Here is a 26,739-nt window from a genome sequence, read left to right as displayed (position 1 = left end):
ACAAAGGTGCAGAGCCAGCATGACTAAGCACGGGCAACAGAGCACAAAGTTTAGAGGTAAAAGAATACTTCCAATGTGGAGTCAAGTTTGTTCTTCTCTGCTACTTTTGGACATAGTATATGACTGCCACCATGCTGAAGCAAAGCCAGTCTTCAGAAACAGAGAGAAGAATGTGTCCTTCACATGCAGAACAGAGATGAGAGACCATGAAGTTCTAAGACTAGAGAGAGAGAGGAAAAATGTCAGAAAGATATGAATCCCTGAGAGCTTCATACTTCTTGGTTCTAGATCTTCAAGAAGTTCAAGAAAATTCTTATTCTGTTGTTCTGTGAATCATTTTAACGAACTACCCTATTTTGAATAAGCTGCTTAGAAGTAGCTTGACCGAGATGCAAGGAGAAAGAGTTTCAAAAATGAGAGAAAATCTCAGATTTAATGTTCTTCACAAAGATGTAAATAGATGTTTTACCTGTGCAATAAAAATAAGCTAATTGCATGCACATGGAAAAGTAGTTAGTTGAAAAAAAGAAATGTAGTGAAAGTGAAATTTAAACTGCAGAAAATTGACTTAACAGATAGGAGTTTGGAAGTTTCCTAGAAAAGAAATTACAGGATTATAGAATGTGACCATTCTTAAGACTTTTGATCCTGTTTCAAAATTGCTATAAAGAACACTTGAACTAGTTTTGTCACAATTTATATGAGACAACATTCATTTTGCCTTAGTCTAACATTGAGCATTCCTAGGGTTTTAAACTTTTGCCAGTTATGAATCCCAATGTTTTATCTTTTCTTCAAACTGCAAGGGTTTTGTTCATCTAGTAGTCCAGAAAATTTTCATGCCTGTGAATTATTTCACAAATTTTATTAATATATGAAAAAATACAGAAAACTTCACAAATTATACATGCACAGTGCGATGTATAGTCACAGTGTCTACACCTATGCAGCCAGCACTAAGATCAAGAAGCAGAATATTACCAACACCCTAGGAACGCTCTCATTTGCCTGGCCAATTATACCATCTCCCAAAGAAAACCAACTCTCCTTCTAAACCCATAAATTAATTTTACTTATTTTTTAATCTTATATAATGAAGCATGAAATCAGTGTCTGGTTTTTTCCACTGAGTAGTATGTTTCTGAGATTCATGAATGTTTTCAAGTACTGTAATTCACGCATTCTTACTGTTTCTCCTTTTATGAAATGTCACAATTTACTTATTCATTTTACTGTCACGAACATTGGATTCTTTCCATTTGTTGGCTATTATGGACGATGGTGCCTTCAAGTATCAATGATTGTGAATTTACTAAATTTTTTCTTTTCAGTCTCTTCCAATTTTTTTAAAAGGTTTAAAGTTTCATTAGAAAAATCATATGCAAAATAAAAAATATATTTATCAAGAACAATAATGGCATTATTTCATTCAGCAAATTCATTTAAAACATGGGTTACAGTATAGAAAGAGAAATGACAACATAAAGTCTCACACAACTAACTGATCTGGAAAACCAGTCCCTTAAAAGGCAACTGTAGTTCCATTTTCCAAGCTCACTTCTTAAGTTGAGGGTCTTCTGTAATTGGTTTTACATTATTTTCTCCATAACAAGTTTAAAGATGCATGTCATTTCCTCATCACCAAGTACTTTATTCCCCAAAATGTTTAAACCAAGTACCTGATAACCAGATGTCTCTGATGCCTCCAATTCTTTTATTTTGTTAAGGAATATGAAACTGTTTTGAAAGTCAATCCAAGATCAAGTCCATACCAAAGTTCTAGCACTTGGATATTTGTCCTTGTTCACTTTTTAGGAAGTATGATTAACAGTCATCAGTAGCTGCGCAACTGAGATTATAATGAGTATTTCTTTTTTCTCTTTGTAAAGTCTGCCTACTAGGTTCTACCTCTTCCCTGCCCAACCCTGGGAGCTCCACCCCCCCAATCAGATTTAGATTTGGGAGGAGGTGATTTTGTTCCAAGTGTCTCAATTTCTTCTGTGGTCAAATTATATGAGTTATTTAAGATTTTTCAAAAAGGAAGAAAAAAGAAGTCTCTTTTTATTGTTTCAACAAGAAAATATTAAAAGCCTAAGAGAGGGCTTCCCTGGTGGCGCAGTGGTTGAGAGTCTGCGAGTTCGTGCCCCGGTCCAGGAAGATCCCACATACCGCGGAGCGGCTGGGCCCGTGAGCCATGGCCCCTGAGCCTGCGAGTCCGGAGCCTGTGCTCTGCAACGGGAGAGGCCGCAACAGTGAGAGGCCCACGTACCAAAAAAAAAAAAAAGCCTAAGAGAAGTTTACCAGCTGTCCCAACTCCATTCCATCAAGGCTGTCAAACAGCTTCCCACTTGCTGTGACAGCAGTGGCAGGATGTCCATTATCAACTACTGTCAGCACTAGTATGATAATCCAGATTGGGTCTTTTTCACTGCTCACTTTATTTCTAAAAAGCAAAAGCCTTTGTAATTAGTTGAAATCTATAAATTCAGTCTCTGAAAGTGAGGGTATTTGTGTTGTTCCATTCTGTTCGGTTACATGCACATGACAAAAGACAGGATGACTCATTTATTCTGGACAAAACCAGACAGTGACAGCTGCAACAGAGGTTGGCTAAAATACTCCTGCAGCTTGGAGAAACTAAAGCAAAGTGCTTTAGTTCCACCTCTTCCTCCTCCTCTGGGAGCTCCACCTCCCCGATCAGATTTAGATTTGGGAGGAGGTTATTTTGGTCTAAGTCTCTCAATTTCTTCTGTACATCCAGTCAAGTAAGAATTTGGGGCACTGAAGTAGGATGCCTATGTTTCTGCATACGTAGTTGCTATTTGTAAGAGTTGGTCCAGCTGCAAGCCAGCCTGGTGGAATTGTACTATCTCTTCCAAATAAATGAAGGCGTCTTCTACCAAGACAAAAAAGTTCAATTATATGAAAAATTTCTACGGGCTTTTCTATATTGCCAATTTCAGGTTCTTCTGTGATAATCAAGTCAATGTCAACAATAGCATGAATGAAGTCCCATCTGTGCTACGCTCAACAGTTCCTTTGATCCCCATAAGGCAGTGTTCCTTTGTTCTCTGGAAGACGGCCTTTGGATCTAAAGTCTTGGTCTTCCCAGGATTGTTTTTATTGGTTTTAATCCAACAAATATCTTCACATCTGTATGTTTACTTGCATAAACACACTCTTCCAAGGTCCAATCCTTCCCCAGAACCACACCAGAGAAAAATAAATGACCGAGGTGCTGCAATCTCATCAATTTCTAACTTCATAATGTCACCCCAAGTCCAGCATTTTTCATTAGCAGTGATGCCAGTCTCTCTGTAATATTCTTCTAAAGGGGGTTCAAGAAGAATCACATCGAATTTGGGTGTTAGTTCTCTGATGTCAAAGGCTTCTATATCTGCTTGTAAGTACATAGGAGGAGTGTTAGATTTATCTGTTAACATCCTTCAGCCTGATGAGCTCCCTCAGTTTAGGGTATTCTTCAAATCTGTCAGCCAAACCTACATCTCTGATGAAATTTTGAGCTCTATGTCCAGTGTCTATAAAATGTTGGCAATAATCATTATGGGGATTTAAACTCTGTGTTCCCTTAAGAAAAGTACTAGAATCTTTGTAAATCTCTTCTTCATATGGCAAAATCTCTTCCTCCTGTTGCATTTCTTTTTTTTTTTTTTTTTTTTTTTTTTCGGTACGCGGGCCTCTCGCTGTTGTGGCCTCTCCTGTTGCGGGGCACAGGCTCCGGACGCGCAGGCTCAGCGGCCATGGCTCGCAGGCCTAGCCGCTCCGCAGTATGTGGGATCTTCCCGGACCGGGGTACGAACCTGTGTCCCCTGCATCGGCAGGGGAACTCTCAACCACTGCACCACCTGGGAAGCCCCTCCTGTTGCATTTCTAATTCATCCTTATATTCTTCCATTTTGTCTTCATCTGTCTCTCCTTCATCCTGATACTTAACGTTTTGCATTTGGAGCAGAAGTATCATAGGAAGCCCTGCAAGTTTCTCTTGTTTCAGCAATTTCTCTCTGCTCGTCTTTGCTATTTAACACAACATCAATACTGGCAGCACTTTCAGCTCCCAACTGCTGCGCGAGAAGCTGTCGCGGTAACTTCTGCCGCTCCCGGATCTCCTGCAAGTGGCTCTCCATGTCCCAACCCTTGTTTTCCACTACCTCGAAAACTTGGCAATTAGCGGATGAATACCCACCCAGTTTTTCTTCGGAGACCGTGGAATACAAAATTCTCCAGGAGCTTCAGGCGACGGGTACCCAGTATTTTTTCAATAGGTGTTTCCTCTTCCAATGTATTTATGCTTCACAAGTTTTTTTCCATTTGGGAATTAAAAACTCATTCAGCTATATTTTTCTAGCTCTTCAAAATGATTTTGTCTTAAATATTTAACTATTAAATACACTTTGAATTAGTTTATTGAGTGATATGTTATGAATACATCTATTTTTAATCCAAATAGTTAAATAATTGCACCATTACATGAAGTAATCCACCTTTGAAACTTCAATCTTTAGTGCAGATTTTCTTTTTTTTAATTAATTAATTTATTTATTTATGGCTGTGTTGGATCTTCGTTTCTGTGCGTGGGCTTTCTCTAGTTGTGGCAAGCGGGGGCCACTCTTCATCACGGTGCGCAGGCCTCTCACTATCGCGGCCTCTGTTGTTGCGGAGCACAGGCTCCAGACGTGCAGGCTCAGCAATTGTGTCTCATGGGCCCAGTTGCTCCGCGGCATGTGGGATCTTCCCAGACCAGGGCTCGAACCCGCGTCCCCTGCATTGGCAGGCAGATTCTCAACCACTGCGCCACCAGGGAAGCCCTTTAGTGCAGATTTTGTGATCTCATAAATTATTCACAGATGCATGTGTTTACATGTGTTTTCTTTATTTCAACACTCATACTGATTTTAAACCAAAGAATTAATGTTTAATTAGAAGAAATAAAGGACTTTTAATGTTGATTAATTCTAAATGTAATTATAGATAATGAAAAAAATACACTCAACAGAAATCTCAATCATTTGAGAAATCTCAATCTCAAATCAAAAGACATGCAGAATTCATTGTGCATGCTATTTTTCCTTTTGTCATATTGGCTACCAATGCCGAATATTGCTCAAATCATTTTAATTTAAAATGTTCAAAATGTCCATCAAACTCATGGCAACTAATGTAAGTACAGCTTACTCATTTTGCTTATTAATAAAGTCGTATAATTAACGTTTATGTGAGCAGCACAAATTAGTATGTATATTTAAAATATGCTTTCTGGCTAGTAGATTTTTTATGTGATTGTTTTACACTGATTCTACTCCTCATTTATATCCCAGATGAACTTCAAGGGAAAATCTTTCATCTTCATTTGGAATATTCTGTCAAATCTTTCATTTTGCTCCACAGTCAAGTGATGTTTCCAGTCTCCGATGGTACCTAGTGGGATAAGCACATGGACAGCACTTGGTGAGGAGATAGCACTATCAGGATAAAAGTTTCCTGCAACCCACTCTAATCTGTTCTCCAAGGCGAGCTAAATGTCTATCTGTTAGTTCCCCATGGGGCTTGATACCGTACTTTTTTCTTATACAGGGATGAGCTAAGAAAAAATCTTAGGATGCAGTAACACAGAAAATAGAGTTATCGTCCACTACCTTATGTATTAGACTTCCACCAGCCACTGCATTAAATTATAGCCTTTCCTTAGAAGGAAAAATAAAGCCAAAATACATGAAGAGATTAAAATATTTAAAAATATTTCAGTAAGTGCCAGGCACCACACTTGTCAAACTACATCTATCATGAATATAATTCTTAACCAACACTTCAAGATAAGTACTACTTCATTAAAAAAATTGGACCCAAATGTTTTCAAGTAATGAAATCAAAGTCACAGAGGTTGGCCAGAGCTGCCATTGCTGCAGTTTTATATGACACAAGTTTGAAACCATCATTATTCAGACAATTTTACAATGAAGATTAATAATTTGGCATTTTTAAGGTATCAGATTTTCTTATGTAAAGGTTATTGTTGGAATGTGGAATAGTAAGCAAGCTTTTATGGGCTTGAAAAATGCTTTATATGTAATCTGATTGAGCAACGAGAAGTGAAAGCTGATAATACATGGGACAAAAGAAGAAACAATAACTTTTTAAAATATCAATATCTACATCAATTTCAATAAGATTTTTAGATAATTAAGATCAATCAATGCCCATCACATAATGCTAACTTATGAAAATTTTAGGGAATAAAATATGAATAAATTAGAGAAGTACCCATTATGTTTTAGAATGGTGTACCTTAAAAGATTAAATTAAAAAAGTTTTAAGCTTAAGGAGTATCAGAAGGAAAATATTTTCTTTCTTAACAACTCCTGGCATGTTATAGGAGCACAATAAAAATGTATCACACATTGTTGAATAATTGAATAGCAGATTAGGTTAATGAGGTATCAGTCTACTTTTGACAATGAAGGAAATCTAACACATGAGGAAATTACAATAGTTCAAACCCCGTCTCTCAAAACAAAATACATGTTAACTTTACTTCTAGGATGTTCTAGGAAAAATAAAACAAAGACTTGCAGCTATTCTGGTCACATATATCCTTTGCCTCCAGATAAGACTTGTTAACCAATTTTCAAGAGTAGGGTCACTTGTACTAGAAGGAAAGAATCTAATATTTATAAGTCAGAATGGTTCTGTTTCCAGGGATACTTTTAGAGGCTATTTCAGTTAGAATCTTTGGTCCTCTCTAGGGCCCAGATGGCAGTGCTCGGAAAGAAATGTTGGAAGCACTCCTTAATTAATCTAGGGGCCAAGGAGTCAAGAAAACGTTCAACATTTTGCTCCTCTTAACCACTGAGCATCACCTTTGCGCAGGAAATCTCCTTCTTTTGTTCTTGTCCAGTTTTCAGCTTCTAGAATATAATCGTAATTCGCTTGTGGATCAAGTTTCATGTTCTGAAATGTAGCCTGGCTCACAACAACATCCAAATCCTCTTCACTCAGTTCTTTTTCAAGAAAACTGCTGATTTTAAGCACAGAACTTCTGAGATCCTGAAAAAATTGTGTGTATAAGAGTCTATTAAGCCTATAAGGAATACATGAGTTACAGACCAACATCTTTATCACATATTGAAAAACTGAAAGTGCTTGGGGTTATTCTAAGTCTAAAGTTTGACAAGAATATATTCCTACCTTATTTGTTCTTTGAAAATGAGTGCTCTGGTTGTCAGCTCTGTTAGAGCATCCTACTGTTTGATTTTATAAGGAGAACTCACCTCAATTCATTCAAATAACCAACACTATTAGGATACCTAATAAGTTTTAAAAACTGTGCAAGATGCTGGAGAAGGTTAAGAGAATAATAACATGCTATCTGGGTTCATTAAGAATCCACAGTATCATGAGGAGTAGAGTCAAGCAAGTAATTAAATACCATGGGCACAAGAAAGAAAAGCCCAGGTTTGGATGGCTTCTTTGGTGACTGCTACAAAGCATTTAAAGAATTAACACCAATACTCATCAAACTCTTCCAAAAAATTGAAAAAAAGGGAATACTTTCAAACTCATTCAATAAGGAGTATTATCCTGATACCAAAGCCAGAAAAACACTATGGGAAAAGAAAATTAAAGACCAATATCATGAAAGATAAAAATGCAAAAATCCTCAACAAATTACTAGCAAAATAAACCAACAACACATTAAGAGAATTATATACCATGATCAAGTGGGATTTACTCCTGTCATGCAAGCAAGTTTAAACATATGATAATAACGTAATGCCACATTTACAGAAAAAAGATAAAGAAACGGCATGATTATCTCAACTGATGAAGAAAAAGCATTTGACAATATCCTTCACCTTTTTGTGACAAAACACTGAATGAAGGAAGAATAGAAGGAAACTACCTCCACCTAAAAGGTCATATATGAATTACCTACTACTAAAATTGTACTCAGTAGTGACAGACTGGAAGATACTTTGCAAAGATCAAGAACAAGACACTTTTTTTCAACATAGTACTGGAAGTCCAAGCCAGAGAAATTAGGTAAGAAAAAGAAATAAACAGCATCCAAACTAAAAAAGAAGTAAAATTATTTCTCTTCACAGACAATATGATTTTATACACAGAAGACCCTAAGATTCTGCAAAACAAACTGTTAGGACTAATATACAAATTTTAAAATGTTGCACAGTACAAAACCAACAGGCAAAAGTCAGTCACTTTTCTATATAATAACAAAGAAAAATCCAAATGGAAATTTTTTTTAAATTCCATTTACAAGTTCAGCAAAAAGAAAAAAATACTTAGGAATAAACTTAACCAAGAGTGAAAGATTTGTGTAGTCAGAACTGCAAGCCACTGCAAAAGAAATTAAAGAAGACACAAATAACTGGACCAACATCCAATGTTGATGAATTGGAAGACTTAATAATGTCAAGATATCAATACTACCCAAAGTGATCCACAGATTCAATGCAGTCTTTATCAATATCCCAGTGACATTTTCTTCTACAATTTATGTGGAATCTCAAGGGACCCTGAAAGTCTAAAGCAATCATGAAAACAGAGAGGAAAGTTGGAGGCATCAGACTCTTGAGTTCAAAACTTACCAGAAAACCACATTTATCAAAACAGTGTGGTGCTGACATAAAGTCAGACAGATAGGTCAATGGAACAGAATGTACAGCCCAGAAAGAAACCCCTACATATAAGATCAAATGAATTTTGAGAAGGGTACCAAGATCATTCAATGGAGAAAGGACAGCTTTTTCAATAAATAGTTTTGAGAAAACTGAATGTTTACACGCAAAAGAATAACTATGGTATGCTATTTATACCATTGACAAAAATTAACTCAAAATGAATTAGGCTTAAATATATTTCTCCAAGGATAATATATAAAAAATGTATAAGCACATGAAAAGATACTCAACATTATTAATCACTAAGGAAAAATAAAACAAAAACCACAATGAGATACCTCACAAGGACTAGAATGGCTATTATTTAAATAAATAAAATAAGTGTTGATGAAGATGTGGAGTAATTAGAAATACCTCGTGTACTACTAGTAGGAATAAAATGGTGCAGTCAGTATGGAAAATAGTATGAATAGTATGGTGGTTCCTCAAAAAAATAAGTATATAATTACAATATCATCCAACAATTCTACTTGGGGGTATAAACCCACAAGAATTCAAAGGGGTACAACAAAGGGGTACTTCCCTTGCTACGTTTCTAATAGTATCTTTTGTTACCCGGGTAGGCTTTCTCTCCGTACCCAAACTATTTGTCTTAATGTCTCTCAATTACAGATTCTAGTTCTTTTTTTTCTCTCTCCTCTTTCCCCCTTTCTTTCTTCCTCCTCTTTTTCTACCTTTCTCCCTTCCCACTCTCAATTTTATGCATAATCATAGTTTCAGTTATAGTGTATACAGTGATACAAAGATAACTAGGAGAATGCAGTTCATTAACCAAGATAAGAAAAGGTCTCAAAGGAATAATTTTAAAAACAAAACACTCTTCCTACCTTCTTCATCTCCTCATACATCATGAACAAAATATTGAAGTCATGTCTGTGTTCATACCAGCCTCTGATGTGATCAAACCAAAGGCTTCCCATCACTGTGGAAAATTAATACATAAGAAGGTAAAAATGTTGCACTTATTGAACAGCAAACTACAGTTTTTCTTTTCTGTTCTGGATCATCAAGACAAATCAAGCACCCACCACTGGACTAGATCTATGCTACCTTTTTAAAATGGTGTTTGAGCAAACAAGTAAATGGTTTTCACAGAAACCTGCCTTTGCAAGGTACTCTGTGTATGTAAGGAATAGGGAATTCAGAAAAAACAATCTCAAAGAATTCATTTTGAAGATTTCTTTAAGGTAAGCCCCTTCCTTTTCCTACTTCATCCACCTGAAAACATAAGTCTTTATTTCCCCTCTTGTTGCCTGTTTTAAGATCTGTTCAGAGCAAGTTTAGCTATCTATTTATATTGGGCTGGCCAAAAAGTTCCTTCGGGTTTCGCCATGTTACAGAAAAACCCGAAGGAACTTTTTGGCCAACCCAATATTTAGCTAACCTGAATATAATTTTTGAAATGAGTGAGAGCCCTGATTGCACATTCCACAAGCCTCTTGCATCAATTAATCCTCCTCAGTGCTGGAATGAACATTTCACAGCTGCCATATAAAGCCTACCCAAGGGCCATGACAGAGCACAAAAACTTCACCCAACCTAAACATTAGCTATATTGAAACACCTGGATCTAACTTTGGATCTAGCCAGTTTGAATTGCTAGGCCATTTGTAGATCTCTTTTCATTTGGTCAAAATATATCTTTGCAACCTTGACAATCCCCAGAGTGGTCCTGCTGAGGACAGAAAAACCTTTGGGTGACAGATTAAGTTGACAGACAATAGTGACCGCTTATGTGCAATTCCTCCTTCTATGATTACCCTTCTCCATCTCCCCAAACTTTTTTCCATGGGTTTGAGAATTGTTGACTAAACAGCAACATTGCCTCATAAAATGTTGCCTGAGAAATGAATTAATAGTTACCTTTTCCATCTAGAAACCTTTTCATGAAATGTTCTATGTTATCGGAAGGTTCAAATGTAACTAACCAATTTGAAAAATGAAAATATGAAGTCAAAACATCCTTGGGGTTTCTATAGATGTAAACAATCTGCAGGGGGAAGAGTGAAACAATTTTAACAATTCTTGGTCATCTTAACAGATATTTTAATATCTACATAGTATTACATCATATGAATGCATAATAATTTATTTTATCTAGGAAAATCATAATACTGCTTTAGGGAAAGACAACTAATTTCGAAAAAAGCATAAGAAAAAGGAAAAATGTTGTGGAATTATGAAGGTAACAGGGTCAGATATACTTATAATGGGCTTTAATTAAAACTTCAAAAAATTCTGTTGATTTACATTTATAACTACTTGATAACTTAGCAAAAATACCAAAAGCTTCTAAACTTATTTACAAGACTAGAATAAAAGCAATACTAAAATAAAGATAGAGCAATTGCAAAAAATTAAAGTATATATATATTTTTTTATTTTTTATTATTATTATTTTTTTTTTGCGGTATGCGGGCCTCTCACTGTTGTGGCCTCTCCTGTTGCAGAGCACAGGCAGGCTCAGTGGCCATGGCTCACGGGCCCAGCCGCTCCGCGGCATGTGGGATCTTCCCGGACCGGGGCACGAACCCGTGTCCCCTGCATCGGCAGGCGGACTCTCAACCACTGCGCCACCAGGGAAGCCCTAAAGTATATTTTTAAATAATTACAGATAAAAATTTCTGAGTAAAAGAAAACAAAACTCTTCTTGCAGTATGTTAAAACAAGTACTAAACTATAAACAAGTAGGATTTATTCCAGAAATAGAGTATTAGTAAATTATTAATGAATTTCATTTCACTATAAATTGAAGGGAGGTTTGGGGAGGAGGGGAGACGTGGTACTGTCAGATTTGTCAAAAAAGGCATTTTATGTAAGTAGACCTTTTCTGAACAGCAAAAAGAAAAAAAAAAGTAAAATTCCAATTAAACTAAGAACAGGAAAAAATTATTTCTCAGCATCATGTGCCTCAAAAATCAATTGCAAAACAAAACAAAACCAAGAAAAGATATTAAAAATGCTACAAAGACAAGAGAACAACATTCATCATCACCTCCATTATTCTGTTTTTTTCTGCAGATTTTAACTAAGGAAATAGAAGTGCAAATATTGGAAAGTAAAGGAATATAAAATGTATTATTATTTTAAGAAGAAATATATTCCAGAGAATATAGGGAAAATTAATAAAACTAATAAGAGAAATTAAGGAAGCCAAATATAATAGTGTACCAAAATCAGTGCCATTTACTTTATAATTAAACAGAAAAAATAATTGTGAAAAAATTACCTGTTCATAATATCCATAAAATAGGAATAAAAAACTGCAACTTCAGAAAAAAAAATGTGTAAAAAGCATGCAGAGAAAAACATAGCACATGAGGTGGGTTTGAAAGTAGACCTGATAAATAGAGCATCAGAATAATGCAGGATGAAATGTTGGAGTACTGCAATGCTAACGATTGTCCTAGAATTAATCTATATAATTGATCAATTCTAATCAATATCTAAATATTATTGAGGGAATAAACATATTAAAAATAAAGTTGATGGCAATTTGCCTTCTCAGTTATAATATGAAGAACTATCACATATTAAACAGATCATACCAATTTTGGTATGAAGAATGCAGGGTCAGAGGGAGGAACTATGGAAATGTAGTATATCAAAGTGCAGACTTCAAATTAGTTGGAAAGACTAAATACTTAACAACTCATAGATGGTCAACTGGCCAACCCCCTAGCAAATATCATGCAATAGTCATATTTCAGATCACATGTATTGCCAGATATAATTTACAGTGAAATGTAAAAAAATAAATACATAAAGTTAATTAGAAAAAATCTGAAGTGTATTTGCATATATTTTCTTTTTTTGGTGAGGAAATGTTTTCTTGGCAAGACACAAGATCCAGAAACTATGAAAGAAAGATTGATAGTTGATTCTATAATATTAGAATCATTCAACAATTTGTAAAGGTAAATTGTTAATTGGGAAAATGTCCCCCATATAAAGACATATAAAGACATTAATTGGAATATGTCCCCCATATAAAGACTTCTGCAAAACAGTAAATAAAAGACAAGCTAGAGAAAAATGGGCAAAGAATATAATAGATATTTCAAGATCTCAAAATATATAAAAAGATGCTCAAAATTATTAAAAACAAAAAGGTTGCAGTTACTTAAGAATGAGATTGTTTTACCTAACACACAATCTCTGGTGAGTGTGTGAGGAAAAAATCATTCTTGCTGTTTGAGAAGTGTGAATTGATACATTATAGAAGGCAAATAGATAATAAGTACCAACACAAAACTTTTGGACACTTTAACCTGAAAATTCTACTTTTAGGAAATCATTTCATCAGGACAAAAAAGTGCAAAGATCTATGAGAATGTTTATTGCTACATGATATGTTCATTGGCTGCCACCTACCTGTCCATCAATACACATTCAATATTGTGTAGTCATACAGCAAAATCCTACTAAACCATTAAAAAATAGAACTATATATGCTGATATAAAATTATTTTTACTATATGTTACATAATTATACTGCAAACAATGATGTATGGTGACCCAATTTATATATATACCTATAATTTTGTATATATTTTTATTATGTAAAACAAGATTATAAAGACTATAGTAATCACATTTGAAAAGATGTGGATGAATGGGGCTGGAAAACAATATCTGAATAAAGTAATTTTGTCTGTGAAAAATGTCTATAAGCTATTTCTGTGACTTACTTTAGCTTTTCGGTTCTTGAGACCTTTCGGTGCTAAATAATACGGGAGGTGGGAAGTGAAGAGACGAGGGGATGGTCTGTTGACATGGTCCACTTTTTGTGCACTGTATTCCAGGAAGGGGACTCTATCACATGTGTTCACCAGTTCACTTCTGTTACGATGTCCTTCAAAATAAATCAAGCTTAATATCTGCTGAGTCCAGATTGTACCTGTGAAAACAAATAATCTTGTTTTCAACTCTGAGTTAATTTTTAATTATAAATGTCAACAGTAAGGCTGTCCTTCTTAAAATGATTTGGAACTTTTATTTCTTTTAATCACTCTAAGGATGTCAATAATTTGCCCAATTTTTTGTTTGTCTGCATTTACATTAAAATTAATGAAGATAAAATCAAGGACTCAGTTTCTTTTTCACTCTGAAGAGCTGTGATGGTTCTGACTCCATGATAGCAGTGATTCAGATTAATCTTTCAGCTCCTCTCTTTCCTGTACTTCAAGTAAAGTCTGTTTCCACAATTTTCTCTGGCTACCTTTGTTTCTCTTTCCTTAGTCTCCTTTCTTAGAGTGTTATCTTTTAGAAGACAAGTTAAGGGCTTCCCTGGTGGTGCAGTGGTTGAGAGTCTGCCTGCCGATGCAGGGGACACAGGTTCGTGCCCCTGTCCGGGAGGATCCCACGTGCTGCGGAGCGGCTGGGCCTGTGAGCCATGGCCGCTGAGCCTGCGCGTCCGGAGCCTGTGCTCCGCCACGGGAGAGGCCACAACAGTGAGAGGCCCGCGTACCGCAAAAAAAAAAAAAAAAGTTAAGAACTCAAGTCCTCTTTTACTTTTTTTGTTTACTTATTGTGTGTAGCATAAGTCTTCCCACACAATATTGAATAACAGTAGTGACAGCAGGCATTCTTTTCTTGTTCCTGATTTTAAATGTAATATTTATTTGTATCACTGTTGCACACGATATTGTGGAAATTTTGGTAAACTCTATCAAGTTGAAGAAGTTCCCTTTTCTCCTTAGTTTGCTAATGGTTTTCATTATGAATGACTGCTGAATTTTTTGAATGCTTTATTGAGATGATAATTCAGGCTTTCTCTTATACTTCAGTAATGTGGGTGAACTACATTAATAATTTTTTAAACCAATCTTGATTCTTGAAAGAAACCCACTTTTGTCATAGTGTATTTATGATTTAACATTGCTAAATGTGTTTTGCTTATATTGAGTTTAGGATTTTTGCATTTTTGTCCATGAATATATCATCAATGTTCTAAAAGGATGTGAGATGCCAAAAGTCTCACAATGTCACTATGCAACTGATGTACCTACGTGATAGATTTGATGCAATTTATAGTGAATCCTGGGGAGACTCACTAATCTCCCCTCCAAGATGAGCAAGAATCCAGCAAGCTGCACTGGGGACTGGTGTGTTGTGTCCCAAACACTAGACTAGGATTAATGGGAAAGAAAAGACTCTTTTATGGACAGCTGTGCTTGACCTAAAACTAAGCAAACTGAGATACCACTAACATCAAATGCAGGAAAAAAAAAGCTCAATCAGATGTGCTCATAAGTTCTGAGAGTGGAAGAATTCAGGGGTAAAGCAACGTGTTACTAATTTGGGGAAAGTAAACAAGGTCATGATTTTCAAAGTAGATTAAAAGGGAGGGACTGGAGCATTTTCATGAAAATCAGGAACACTTTTTTTTATTGCCTTAGACTCCAGTATATCTTTGAACCACATTAAATACTCTGTACAACGTTGCTTCAGTGGCGCCAGTCATCCTATCATCCTATGTTCTGAAAAGTGCAATATAAAAAATAAGGTTGGGTTTTTGTCTTTTTTTTTTTGGAATTTAAGATTAAGAGCAATTAATTTTAGTTTAAAATTATTGTATTATTCTAAGGAAATAAAAAACAATTAGAGTAATTGAAAAGAATATTAGGAATTAGTTCTGACTGAGATATGATGGTAACAAAAATCTTCCTAGGTTTTTAAATATATTTTCTTCAAGTCTCAGACCAAGCCAACAGGTCAGTATTTACCAAGTACCTCCTCTTGGTTCAATATTTGGTTTCTTCATATATTCCATCAGAAATGACAATATATGCATTACAAATGCATAGAGATTTGAGATTTATTTAACTTTTTGTGATCCTAAACAGTTCTGTAAATGTAGATGGGTTACCGTCAGTGTCTGGAAAAGGGCACATTTGTCCACATGAATTACCAAACCATGGTGAAGACTAAAACAGGTGGCCACTCCTCAAACTTACCAGATTTTGGATATGTAATTATAAACACATCATCATCTCTAATTTCAAAATCATCTAAATGTTCTACAAGGTCAACATCAACTAAAGAACGTTGAAAATAACAGCCTTTAAAGTTCAATAAATATGTGTCTGTGTTGTCCATAATTATTCACCTACAAGTAAAAACAGATACAATTATTTCAAAGTTCTGAGTATTTCATAATAACGACTAACACTTCCTGAGTGTTCAGTATGTGCAAAATGTCCCATGTGTATCAACTCATTTAGCATACAAACCACCTTCTCTATATTAAATCATTTACTCTTCACAGCAACCCAAAGTTGCTAAAGGTATTGTTATTACAACTACTTCAAGGATTAAGAAACTAAGACACTAAGAGGTTAAACATCTTTTCCTAAAACCCCATGAATGAGTTATAATCATGATTCCAAACATACAGATGAGAAAATTAAGGCACAAGAGGTTCGGCAAACTATTCAAGGTGGCCCAGCTGCAAGAGTGATGCCAATTTAGCCAGAGTCCATGCTTTTAATCACTTTATCATATTTTCTTAATACTTTATATTTTTATTCTTTTTTGTTGCTGTTGTTTTTTGTGGTACACAGGCCTCTCACTGTCGTGGCCTCTCCTGTTGCGGAGCACAGGCTCTGGACGCGCAGGCCCAGCGGCCATGGCTCATGGGCCCAGCCGCTCCGTGGCATGTGGGATCTTCCCAGACCGGGGCACGAACCCGTGTCCCCTGCATCGGCAGGTGGACTCTCAACCACTGCGCCACCAGGGAAGCCCTATATTTTTATTCTTACATTTTTTTCATTGTTCCAGAAATAGAAAATTCTTTAATTAATACGATTTTTATTTCTTTTTTTTTTTCTGGAACATAAATAATCTGCTATCTGTGAAAGAAGCTTCTGAGGCTTTGAGATCTGATACACTGTTTGAAATGAATTGTGGGAAATGTTTTGCATGAGAAATACTTATTGCATTTCCTTTGAAAATGTTCCCTCATATAGTTGCAAGATGTTTTATGGTAATTGTCATATTTTCCAAAAGGAGTTTTTTATCAGAATTCTGAAATAAATCTAAAAATGAAAGCCAAAAATCAGAAGCAAACTGTCTAAAGATACACCAGTTCAAAAATTGGACCAGGGACTTCTCTGGTGGCTCAGTGGTTAAGAATCCGCCTGCCAATGCTGGGGACACGGGTTCAATCCCTGGTTGGGGAAGATCCTACATGTTGCAGAGTAGCTAAGCCTGTGCGCCACAACTACTGAAGCCCACGCACCTAGAGCCCATGCTCCACAATAAGAGAAGCCACCGTAATGAGAAGCCCGCGCACCACAACGAAGAGTAGCCCCCACTCACCACAACTAGAGAAAGCCTCCACACAATAATGAAGACCCAACACAGCCTAAATAAATAAGTAAATAAATAAATAATTTTTTAAAAGTTTACAATTGGACCAGGCAAGCATTTCTTTATTAGCCATGCCTGAGAAATGTTGAATGTGAAATAGGTGAGGGATCCCAGAAGTTCTAATAACGTTAGATTTAGAATAAGCATATATTTTCATTATGCACTTTTAAAAATTTCTGTGAACACCAAGAAAATGAATTTGTTAAAAAGCTGCACATATGGTTTTGTCTAAATTGCATGTCAAGAAACACTTAATCCCTTTACAAACAATCAAACTTGAAGTGAAAACCAAGGATGACAGTGTGAGTCACTGTCACATACCTCCTGATGCCCCACAAAGCCACCCCAAACATGCCCTAAAAAACACCAATTTCAGAAACTCAGAATGCTGAGAAGAGAGGAAAGAGCGCCAGGCATTCCACAGAAACCTTCTGAGCATCACTCTTTTTTGCTATTTGTAAGCTTAGTCTCTCTTGCACTGTCTCAGAAGAGAGAAAATTAGAGAGCTTTTTGTTACAGAAACAAGAGAAAAAGAGTGTAGATTCATATAGGATCTCAGTATTGGCAAATCATATATTGTTTGTATCTCCTTGATGAATATAGAAGAAAGTGCTTGGATAAAGAGATAGGACATCTAATGTCTCCCTCTTATTCATTCACTGAAGTCTGAAAGAAGAGAAGGAAAAACAGAAAATTGAGGAGAAAAAAATAAATACATTTGTATGCTGAAGAGAGGGTGCGACTTGAAAAGGCTCTAAATCTACCCTTTTTCTACTCACTGTTACAGATAAACTGAGGAAGCAAAATCCACTTCTGATATCACTTTAAGGATGATAGCGATCCACTTGTGGTTGAGAAAGAAATATTCCCTGCAGAGTTTGTCTTGGCCAATGAGTAGTGTTCCAGGGTGTAAACAGCTAGCTCAATCTGGAAAAATAAATTGCGTAAGATTTAGTTGGCATTAACATTATCTGTTTACTCCAGAAAAAGCAAAGGAGTCGAATACTAGAGAACTTCAGGTACACAGTAGTCCTGCTTACTTAATTTTGGCATCCGTACAAAACACAAATCAATCTGTGTGATACACCAACCACATCAACAGATTGAAGGATAAAAACCATATGATCATCTCAATAGATGCAGAAAAAGTTTCTGACAAAATTCAAAAACACCCATTTATGATAAAAAAAAAAAAAAAAAAAAACTCTCCAGAAACTAGTTTACCTAGTTCTCCACATTGGGGGGGAATCAGATATCATGAACTGGCTCAGAGGTATGCTAATGGGGAAATGCTGTGTGGGCTATACATTTTATCACTTGTACTTAATTGCCACACAAGCATTGTACATGTGCTTTTAGCAACACACTTAAAACAAGCAGTGATACATGTCATGGATAGTTATACTCTGTGACAACTCCACTAGAGGATTTTCTTTTCATCCTGAACATTGGGGTCAAAAGTATGGTTAGAAGTAAAACAATAAATTTCCATTTTGATAGGAAGACAAACACTTGGTAACAGTGCAATTGAATTAGTTGGATGGTTCTTACAGGTCTGGTCCAGATTTTTATGTCAGCTGTCTTCCACTGCTATTGTCTCCTTCTCATCCCGCTGTGTCATTTGGGGTCAGCAGTCTTTTCTATAGACAGTCCAATGCAGAGGCCCTTCTTGAATGGAAATACGAATTCAGGAGTCAATTCCCTTCACTTCTGTTGTACATGTGCTAGTTAAGAGTACCTGATAAGAGTCCTTTTATTTAGTTTGGAGACAGTCCTTTAAATGATGTCTTTTCCAGTATGCGTAGCCTCTTAGATAGATGTAGGTCACAGGGCATCTGATCTTCAACCAAAGATAGATTACTGTGATCTGCTTTAGAAACAAGCTTAGAATATTCTTTTACTAATTCAATTAAACTTTATAATAATGTAACATAGCAACAAGGACACATCTTGGACTTAGATAATAAATGCAAAGCCTCAGTAAATACAAAACTTCAATATCCACAAATGTATATTATTGAAACACAATTTTTCTCTCTGGATTATCCTCATTTTTACTAAATCCAGCTAAATTAAGGCTGATTTGTTCAAAATAAGTCTGGTTTCAATAAACACGGCCTGATTATTCATATAAATGTAATTGCTCATATAGGCTCTTTTAAACTGGCTGCACTGGAACTTTTCATTAGGAATCTCAGATTGAACTTTTAAAAGGCCTTTCAAGGCCAGGAAAGCCATGCCAATGGCTTGCCTTCAGATTCTGCCTGTGATATACATATATTGGTCAAATTTGTCTCTTTTCCAGGTCACCAGAATATCTAGATTTCTGCACATGCCAAGAGACAGTTTTTTCCATTCACCTGATAAGGTTGCTCTGGACCCAAGAGTCTCCAATTTCTGGAGGAACCAGGCAGCAAGAAAAATATTTTAATTTTAACCACAAGTGTAAATTACCAAATTGTTGTAAATCATGAGTAGCTTGAGGAAAAGTGCTTTTTTATATCTGAAAAACAAAGATTAGAAGCCAGTAGTGTGTCAGACAAGTCATAAAAATTAGTCATATTTAGTAGTTCATTTAATCCCATATAATTAATCTTTGTTCTGTTTGAGCCCAGTTTTTCCATTAGTTTCATTGACCTTGGCTGATGATTGAGGATGATAGTGACAGTGATAATTTCAAGAAGTTCATGAAGTTTTTGTTAAGGCTTGTATGATTTGTCCAGTGAAGTGGATGTCTTGATCACTGGAGATTGTAGAAAGTACACTCCAAGTGGGAAACACATTTTCTAACCTTTTCCTTTTCATTGTGAGGGTATCAGCCCTGCAACCAGGGAAAACTTTAACCCACCGAATAGAAAATGAGGTTTGTCAGGAGCCAGGAAAAGTCAAGTGGCCATCTTGGACTTCCCATAGCCCTGATTTTAAAAAATATACAGCTATCGTTTATTCATTTTAAATTTCCTGATTTAGGAGTAGACCGTTTCCATGTTATAAGGTCACCAGAATGGCAGAAGTCTGACAATGAGGAGCTCAGTCTTCATGATGTACAAAATTCTTTTCTCAAAGTGCCTTTTTCACAACACTTTTATCACTTTCTGGATTCATATTAATTTGTCCCTTATTTTTTCCATCCAGAAACAGCCAACTGTAGGACTGTTATTGGCATCATTATTTTCCTCAACAAAAATATTTCCAGTCTTTATATCTTCTCTCGCTGGCAATGTATCTCCTACTTGCATTACACATTGAAATGTTTCCTATATCATTTTAGTAGTTTTAATTACATGTTATAATTTTTAACCCTTAAAAAAAAAAACCTTGTTCTCTAGTGAGAACTAAGAAGAAAGCAATTGTGAATTGTTTGTCATATTGGCATTCTCTGATTTGCAAATTTAAGAATATATTCTATAACCTCTAAAAACATGCATTTTCCCAAAGCACAATTTCTTTTCTCAAAGTGGCACAAGACATGTGTCTAATAAACACAAACATCTTTAGTTTCCCTCTTGCAAGAAGATAAAAGTAGGTAAATTTAGATTTGTTTCATTTGTAAGCACTTACCTTTCTTTAAGCCAATTAAATAAAGCTCATTTTCAAATTAACCTCAGCAATATTATCCAAAGACAAAGACACATACTGAGACATACATACATCCAAACAAACAGAGATCTCTTTGTTTCATCTTTTTATAGTTCATGAATCAGCCATTGCAATTAAACATACCAGTTTACAAATAACAGTCAGAATAGTCAAACTTACACATTTGATTTTAAAACGCTTCTTTTTCTTCCCTTTTTTCCTCCCTTGGCTTGAAGTTCTACTAATTAACCCAAGGCTGAAGTCCCAGGCAAAGTGGGCTGTGTTTTTACTTCAAGGACATGATAAGAGTTAACTTCAAGTTTTCTCCTAAGAATATTTTTGTTCTCTCAGGGTTAGTGTTCTGAAAAAAGTATTTTATCAAGCCAACTTTCTATAACTGCACATGGGAAAAGGGCCAGTTTTGGAACTTCCAAAGAGTTTCATCTCAACAAGTTTTCTCCAGAGTCTAAAGAATATTGTGACCACAGTGTTAAATTATTTTTTCCTTATTTATAGGTTTATAATTATAGGTTGACCAGTCTGTCAAAATATTCCCTAGAGGGTTGTCAGTTGGAAATGAAGAAGCACTTCCCATGTTGAGTCAAATTAAACACTGCCATACTCCCTCTGAAGACTGTAGGTGAGAATCCTTCCTTGTAGCTTCTAGATTATGGTGTTTGCTGAAAATCTTTGCCATTCCTTGGCTTACATCACTCCAAACTCAGCCTCTGTCATCACATGGCCATTTCACTCCGTATCTTTCTTCTTCTTATAAGGACACCAGTTTTATTAGATTAAGGACACACACCACTCCAGTGTCTGAATATAATTAATTATATGTACAATGACCCTATTTCCAAAAAAATGTTACATTTTGAAGTAATGGGGGTTAAGACATTAACATGCCCTTTAGGGATAATTCAAGCTATAGCAAGTTTAATAGATTTTTTTTTCATGTCTATCTCCTCCTTTCAAGGATGCTACAAGGTTCTATGTGCCGTGCTTATACTCCATGACCATTTTCCCTTGACTGTAAGTTGACTGCTCACAGAAGCTAGATGACCTAACCTATACCCTTCAGTTTCTCTCCCTGGAGTTTTCATGTGAATTCAACAACACCAGCCTATCTCTGTTTGTTATTTGAACTAATTTCATTTGGATTTAGTGTCTGACTACAATCATGCTGAAGCACAGCTAGTCTTCAGAGACACAAAAAAGAATGTCTTCTTCACATAAAGAACACAGAAATGAGAGACCACGAAAATCCAAGACAAGAGAGAGAGAGAAAAAAATTGAAAAAATATGTGAATCCCTAATGGCTTCATACCCTTTGGTTCTAGTTCTTCAGGAAGGTATGACAATTTCTTCTGATTTCTTGAATCGTATCAATCATAATCATATTATGCATAAACTGGTCAGAAGTAGATTATTCTTATTTGCAACAATGTGCTTGACCAAATGCCAGGGAAATCATTTTTAAAATGAGAGAAAATCTCAGATTCATATTCCCACAGATATGTAAATAGATGTTTTAACTGTAAAAAAATAATCCAATTGTATGGACGTGGAAAAAAAATGTTAGTTTAAAAAAACTGGAGTGAATGTAAAATTTAAATTACAGAAGACTGAGTTAATTGAAAGGAGTTGAGAAGCTTCCTAGAAATGAAATTACAGGATAATAGGACGTAACGATTTTTAAGACTATTGATCCTGTATCAATATTGCTATAAAGAAGATTGGAAATGATTTCCATTTCCACAAAAATATATGAGAATGTTTTTTTCATCCTAGTCTTTCTAACATTGAGCATTCTGCATTTTTAAACTTTTGCTAATTATGACTAAATGTTTTGCATTTTCTATAAATGGCAAGATTTTGGTTGTCTGGTCTCACAAAATGTTTGCATGTTCAGGAATTATTTCACAATTTTTATTAATTATGACATAAATACAGAAAAATTCACAAATTCTACATGCACGTCCCAATGAAAATTTTCAGTAACAACACCTAGGGAACCAGCACTAAGACTCAAGAAAAGAATATTACCAACACCCCAGGAATTCCTTCATTTACCTGTCCAGAGGTAACAACTCTGCTTCTAACCCATAGAGTAACTTTGCTGTTTTTTAAATCTTACATAGCAAATCATTCAACAAGTGCCCGGTTTTTCTCACTGAATATTACGTTTCTGAGGTTCATGTATATTTTCCATGTAGTCGTAATGCATGCATCCTAATTGTGTTTCCTTATTTGAAATGCCATAATTGTTTTTTTAACTGTACGTGGACATTGAGCTGTTTCCATTTGTTGACTATTAAGGACAGTGGCGCTTGAACTGTTTATGATTGTAAATTTCCTAAATTTTTTCTTTTAAGTTTCTTCCACTGCTTTTATGCTTCACGAGTTTTTCTCTATTTGGGAATTATAAACAGATTCACCTATATTTTTCTAGTTACCAAAATAACTTATCTTAAATATTCAAATATGAAATGTGAAAATTAAATTCCACGTGGTGGAATTAGTTTAGTGAGTAATATGCTTTGGGCACAGTTACAGGTACAGCTGAAACGGAGCAGTACCCTAAGGTCCTTGCTCGTGTCCTCCATCTGCCTTTTGTCTGTGGAAAAACTTTAAGTTTCTTATTTCTCTGATAAGTTTAATCGGAGAAGTGAGAAAATGCAGAAACAAAGGAAAACAGTCAAATGAGACCACATAATAATGTAGTCATTAAGCAAAGTCAAGGCCCCTTAGTTCTCCCTCAAGGGCTGTAGATAATATTCTGAGCCATGTCCTCTGAGCTGTCTTATAGAGACTGAAACCCCTACCAGGTGGAAGAAGTTAACTACATGATGACCAGGCTGTAGCCATGACACAGGCTGCCACAGTTCCGAGAATTGGCCTCAAAGAAATGGAAACAAACTGACCTTGGAACTGAAGATTAACTGTACTTAAAACAATCAAGATGACACTGGTCAGACCACCGATGACCGATTTCAAGATGACGTCAGAGCTGACTGTGCTGTTTCTGCATGTAGCCACCTCGCGCCGTCTATAAAAGAAAGGTCTTGCCCCCGATTGTCAGTGGGGGGCAGTTGGCCTGGCACAGACATTCCCCCCACCCCGGTTGCAGGCCTCGGAAATTTCCTTTCCACCAACCTTGCCTCTTTATTGGCTTTTGAGCGGCGAGCAGCCAGACCCCACTTTCGGTTACACAACCGAAACTATTTTCAAACAAATAGTTAAATAATTGAACCATTAAATAATTACTCCATTTTTGAACCTTTGATTGCCCTTCAGACTTTGTGATCTGGTAAATTATTAATAGATGCATTGTGTTTACATGAGATTTCTCTATTTTGACATTCACAATGATTTTAAACCAAAGACTTAAGGTTTAAATAAAAGAATAAAAGGATTTTTAATGTTTGATTGATCCTAAATTTAATTGCATAGAAAGAAAATATACACGCTACAGAAAACTCTCTCCATACATTTACAACTCATGTTGCATGCTTTTTGTCTATCCCTTTATCATATAGGTTACAAATGCAAACTATCTCTCAAATCATTTTAATTTTCAAAATTTCAATGTGTTCATCAAACTCATGACAACTAATCTAAGCACAGTTTAGTCACTTTGTTTTGTAATAAAATTGTATAATTAACATTTGTATGAACAGCACAAATTAATATGTGTATTAAAATATGCTCCCTGGTTAGCAGATTTTTTTATATGATTCTTTCACATTGATTCTACTCCTCGTTTATATCCTAGATGAACTTCAAGGGAAAATCTTTCATCTTCCTTTGGAAAATTCTGTCAAATCTTTCATTTTGCTCCATGGTCAAGTGATGTTTCCAGTGTCCAATGATACCTCGTGGGACAAGCACATGGACAGCACCTGGGTGAGGAGGTAGCACTAACAGGACAAAATTTCCTACAACCCACTTTAATCTCTTCTCCAACCCAAGCCAAATATTCATTAGTTCTCTGTGGGGTTTGGTACCTCACTTTTTCTTACAGGGTGATGAGCTAAGAAACAAATATAGGACGCAGTAACATAGACAATAGGGTTATAGACCAGTTTCTTATCTGTTAGACTCCACCAACCACTACACACTATCTGGTTTGGAACATAACTCAAGCTCTTCCTAACACACTTCCCCTCACTCCTGTCCCGTAGCCACTGCACCAGGCAAGGCCACATTGTATTTCTCACTTAGAACAACTCTTAGTAGCTTTGGAGTTCATAGTTTCATCTTTCCTATTGTCACCTTTCATTAAATAAAAACTTAATCCAAGGAAGGCTTCAATCCCTTTTTACCGAAGAAATCATTACTGCTAAGAAAATAAGAGTTTAATGTGACAGACACTTGACCTTATAATTATTCAGACTGCCTTTTTCCACGATTTCTAAATGTTAAAAAATAAGCCATTTCTAGAAGACAAAGTATGTTAATAGAAGAGAAAAATTATGAGATTCCAACTAAAGTGAATAAATTAAGGCAAGTAAACTGAATCTTATGGTTGGTGAACTTTCTAATTCATTTCCAGTCTTATAAGGGTGAAAAGGTGGAAAACTTACTAGCTTAAATTATTTAAGCACAGACTCTGACCTATTATTGACTGATCACTAAGCTATGCTGCTATGCAGGCCCATATGTAAATATAAAACTGCAACTTTTAATTTCTTTTAATGAGTGGAGACATCAAAGTTTGCATCCTGCTGGGGAAACAGCTTCCATAGAGTTAATTTTATTCTTAAGTTCATTAAATTGCCTTTCTGAGTTATCTTGTACCTCGTTGAATTTCTTCAAAACAGCCATCTGAATTCTTTATCAGTTAGATTGCAGCATTCTGTGTCTTTCGATTGCTTTGCTGAAGAATTGTTTTCTTCTTGTGATGCCGTATTACTGGGCAATTTCCTAGTGTGTGATAATGTTAAAATGCACCTTTACCATCTCATTTGAAATGGCAAACACCTTTCTTATTTAGGGAAGGCTTTGTTTACCTTGATTCAACAGATCGACAATTAGAAATCTTTCTTTTGTTTTCCAGAAGCTGGCTCTTAGCACAAATTTTTGGTTTCTTTTAGTGGAGCTGACTTGCAACTAAAGTTGGGAGTGACCCTAAAAAATACGGCATGAAAAGAAGGTGGTGGCAGCGTGGGAGAGATATATGCATAGCACTGGGGCTTTGGCTGTGTCTAGAGCCCGTAGGGAGTCCCAGGGGACTGTGGGTTGTCCTCTTGCTGAAATCATGGGGTGGACAGCAGGAAATGTGATCCGTTATTCTCTTTGTCTGCCTTCTTCCCTTTCCTTTCCCTCCTCCCGGTCACTGAGGTCTCTTCACAGATACAGGTGCTGCTGGAGAGCAACAGGTCTCTCCAGCTGCACCCGGGGGAGCCAGACAGATTTTCACTAAACACCTTTCCACCTCCTTGGCTAGAGAGGCCACCACTGCCACCTTTGCCTCTATAGCAGCCGTGACACCCTCGGCTCCACAGTCTCCTTCGAGGTCCAACCCACCCACTTTCAGATGCACAAAATGGATGTTTCTCAGGTGTCCTGGTGTGCTGTGCAGAGTCACTTTTGTTTGGTTATGGATGTCCAATTAGTTATAAATCAAAGGAGAAGAGTAAAGGAATATCTTACGCCACCAAGGTGCTGATGTCATTCTCTGTTTCTTTTATGTCAATGGGTGTGATTGAGACTTGGAAAAAAGAAATCTCTTCTCTCTGAATTTTTTCTAAGTGGGCGTTGATTTAAGGTTTAAATGCAGTTCAATTGTTTCCTGGGAAAAACAGGGATGCAGGAAATTTTAGGCAGGGAACCTAAGACGGGCCACATTCCAAGGAACAACTACAGGTGCCTATTTTTCTGTATAAAAACCTTACTCATACTAGAAGAGAGAGAATCTTATCTGGGAGTCAGAATTTTCTCTGAGAGCAATCCAATCTAGAGGATAAAGCCCAACATGGTCATCCAAAGCTCCATAAGATTCTAGAATCAAAACCCTATCACTCGGGGCTTCCCTGGTGGCGCAGTGGTTGAGAGTCCGCCTGCCGAT

General features: G+C 36.1%; 1 protein-coding gene and 1 pseudogene across 4 annotated transcripts; both read right to left on the bottom strand.

Moving 5' to 3' along the window:
- Nucleotides 1-848: 848 nt before the first annotated feature.
- Nucleotides 849-3,657, bottom strand: LOC101325785 (N(6)-adenosine-methyltransferase non-catalytic subunit METTL14 pseudogene; annotated as a pseudogene).
- On the bottom strand, nucleotides 849-26,739 carry LOC101326072 (amine sulfotransferase-like). 4 transcript variants are annotated; one of them, XM_019929627.3, is made up of 8 exons: nucleotides 18,642-26,739; nucleotides 17,870-18,017; nucleotides 15,677-15,828; nucleotides 13,409-13,572; nucleotides 10,581-10,707; nucleotides 9,545-9,639; nucleotides 6,876-7,062; nucleotides 849-5,436 (listed from the first exon to the last, which is right to left on the bottom strand). In XM_019929627.3, the coding sequence occupies exons 3-8, from the start codon at nucleotides 15,816-15,818 to the stop codon at nucleotides 5,315-5,317; spliced, it is 837 nt and encodes a 278-aa protein (XP_019785186.1). In that variant the 5' UTR covers nucleotides 15,819-15,828; nucleotides 17,870-18,017; nucleotides 18,642-26,739; the 3' UTR covers nucleotides 849-5,314. The 4 variants fall into 4 exon arrangements, with proteins under 4 accessions (XP_019785186.1, XP_019785181.1, XP_019785184.1 ...); XM_019929622.3 differs by having other exon boundaries at nucleotides 13,409-13,617; nucleotides 18,642-26,695; XM_019929625.3 differs by lacking the exon at nucleotides 18,642-26,739 and having other exon boundaries at nucleotides 13,409-13,617; nucleotides 17,870-18,623.

Source organism: Tursiops truncatus, chromosome 12 (assembly GCF_011762595.2).
Source record: "Tursiops truncatus isolate mTurTru1 chromosome 12, mTurTru1.mat.Y, whole genome shotgun sequence".
NCBI lineage: Eukaryota > Metazoa > Chordata > Mammalia > Artiodactyla > Delphinidae > Tursiops > Tursiops truncatus.
This window is presented reverse-complemented; position numbering and strand designations above follow the sequence as displayed.

What these genes read in the sequence shown, in the direction of transcription:
- LOC101326072 (XM_019929622.3), bottom strand. Translation starts at nt 15,818, where the DNA reads ATGGACAACACAGACACATATTTATTGAACTTTAAAGGCTGTTATTTT. An exon ending in AATTACATATCCAAAATCTG is followed by an intron (nt 13,618 to 15,676) that starts GTAAGTTTGAGG and finishes TTGTTTTCACAG; the next exon opens with GTACAATCTGGACTCAGCAG. An exon ending in TCAAGAACCGAAAAGCTAAA is followed by an intron (nt 10,708 to 13,408) that starts GTAAGTCACAGA and finishes TTCCCCCTGCAG; the next exon opens with ATTGTTTACATCTATAGAAA.